General features: G+C 40.9%; 1 protein-coding gene across 1 annotated transcript in view; it reads right to left on the bottom strand.

The window, feature by feature from the left end:
* vps13c (vacuolar protein sorting 13 homolog C (S. cerevisiae)) overlaps window positions 1–2,088 on the bottom strand; it is a gene marked incomplete at its 5' end in the record, with an annotated part of 63,493 nt that overhangs the window by 23,191 nt on the left and 38,214 nt on the right. Inside the window, one exon of the mRNA XM_015402000.1 lies at window positions 1,450–1,839. Within this exon, the coding sequence (XP_015257486.1) occupies window positions 1,450–1,839 (390 nt within the window). The remainder of the gene's footprint in view (window positions 1–1,449; window positions 1,840–2,088) is intronic.

Below are 2,088 nucleotides of genomic sequence, written 5' to 3'. Positions count from 1 at the left end.
ATGAATTTCCCTTAAAGGTTTGAGTAAAAACTAAAGAATCTGGAGTTCTTGGATGATGTTTGTTCCAAACATGGATTCTGGTGTTAATCATGTTTAAAATGAACTATAAATAGGAAATTTACTGAACACAAATTTTCTTTCTGTAAATGTAATACTTTCATTCTGCACCACTGAGCTCTGTGGGATCTGAGTTAGAAACATCCCAACCTTTAACTCTCAGTGTGAGAGAATTGCTCTGTTTGAATTCATGGGCTGCGTCCTCTGAAGGCCAGATTTAAAGGTCGATTACATCACAGCGCGGCGCCGAGGTCCGGTCGGATTCCAAGAGTCCTCGTTATACGGCCTTAAAATGCGTCCTTCTTTTTGCCTGATTTGAAGGACGGGTCCGATGTATCCTCGCTATCCTTGGTTTTCCCAGGATTCATTGCGAGACCAAGGAAGCCAGCTGCTCCGTGATCAGAGGAAAGGTTACTTGGCGCCGAACAGTGGTGAATATTGGAAGATCAGTTCAATAGAAGTTTGTATAAAGTTTGATTTATCTAAAGGTTTTTATCTGTTGCTGTATAAATGGGTTTGGCTTTAATTTAAGGACAGATTTTAATAGATCTGCAGGGGGGGGGCTATAAATCTGATAGGATTTTAATTTTTAATTGCTGTTTAGCGCAATTTGTATTCAACAACAAAAAAACAACTTTTAGTTGTTGAATATAATAGATATATTGTATAACATAAGATAAATAATAGATACTTAAAGAGACATATTTTTAATACATATATTGTTTAGGTTTACTTATATCTTTCTACGAAAATCTCAGCATAAATAAAAAAAAAGAAAGAATTTAGAAGAAAATGGTCACACGAATGTGGATCTTAGAAAAATGTCTAAGAATAACATAATAGGGAAGAGTTAAAAGATAAAATAATAAAATCCTGTAAAGTGTTTTAACAATATAAAACTGGGGAATAAATAACCAATATGCAGCTATGGACATTTTTACAGTAATTAGAAAATAGCAGCAACATCAGAGATGTGCAGAATGATAGCAGCAGGTTATTTAACTGACTAAGGTAGAAATCATTACATTTGATTTTATCTGTTCCTGCTGGTTGGAACCTTTATTCCACTCTGGATTAAATCAGTCTTTGTTCACTTTATAATAAAAAATAAATAAAAATAAAAAAGAAACAGTTTTTGAAAAGTTCAGTATTCATTCTCTTCCTGCTTTGTGTGTCACCTGTCCTGGTTGCTAGGCGACAGAGCATACGAAGGCTGGACCTGTTTGAATTCACAGCAAAAACTCTTCTCTCTCCTTATTTTCATGAACCTTGAAGGATCCAGTCCAGGTAGGCCGCGTCCTTGGAGGACGCAGCATGAATTCGAACAGAGCCACCATCTAAGATAAAAACACCTCTTCCTGATGAAACTCCGCCCCTCTGACTGACGCTCACCTTGCTTTTGGTGAACAGGTTGGACTTCTTGAAGGAGAAGAGGACGACGTCTCGGTACTCGGCCGGATGCTTGTACATGACGTCCTCGGACCGGTACTGCAGCACTCTGGACGTCTTGTTGATGATCCAGTAGGGGCTGAAGAGCGACAGCAGAAGGCGGCTCTTGGTTTTGGTCACGTGGATGCTCACGTCCACGCTCAGGCTGGCGTCAGTGTCGCAGGTCAGGGACACGGCGAAGAACTCGGGCAGTTCCCGGGTGATCTGAATGTGTCCGTGCCAGCCACGGCCCTGGTACTGGAGCAGCGCCAAAGACATGATCTCCCCTGATAAGCGAGCGTTCAGCAGGTCCGATGTGGTTCCTTCCTGAAGCTCGTAGACGTTAGCAGAGTTCTAGAGGGAGACCAAACACAACGCTGGTCAGGTTCTAATCGTTATTTTATTTATAAATGTCTTTAAACTCATTTCAACCCGAGGAAAAAGGTCAGTCAAGACAACAGATGGACTGTCCTCCTGTTAAAAACGTCTCCTGCTTCTGGAAACACTTCTTGAACCAAAGCTCTTATAACGCTTCCAAAGGTAAAGGATGAAGTTGGACCTCTGCTGGATCATGTGGACCGTTATGCACAGAAACAGCCGCTA

The sequence above is a fragment of the Cyprinodon variegatus genome, unplaced genomic scaffold (genome assembly GCF_000732505.1).
Source record: "Cyprinodon variegatus isolate N-32 unplaced genomic scaffold, C_variegatus-1.0 Scaffold1283, whole genome shotgun sequence".
Lineage (NCBI taxonomy): Eukaryota > Metazoa > Chordata > Actinopteri > Cyprinodontiformes > Cyprinodontidae > Cyprinodon > Cyprinodon variegatus.
This window is presented reverse-complemented; position numbering and strand designations above follow the sequence as displayed.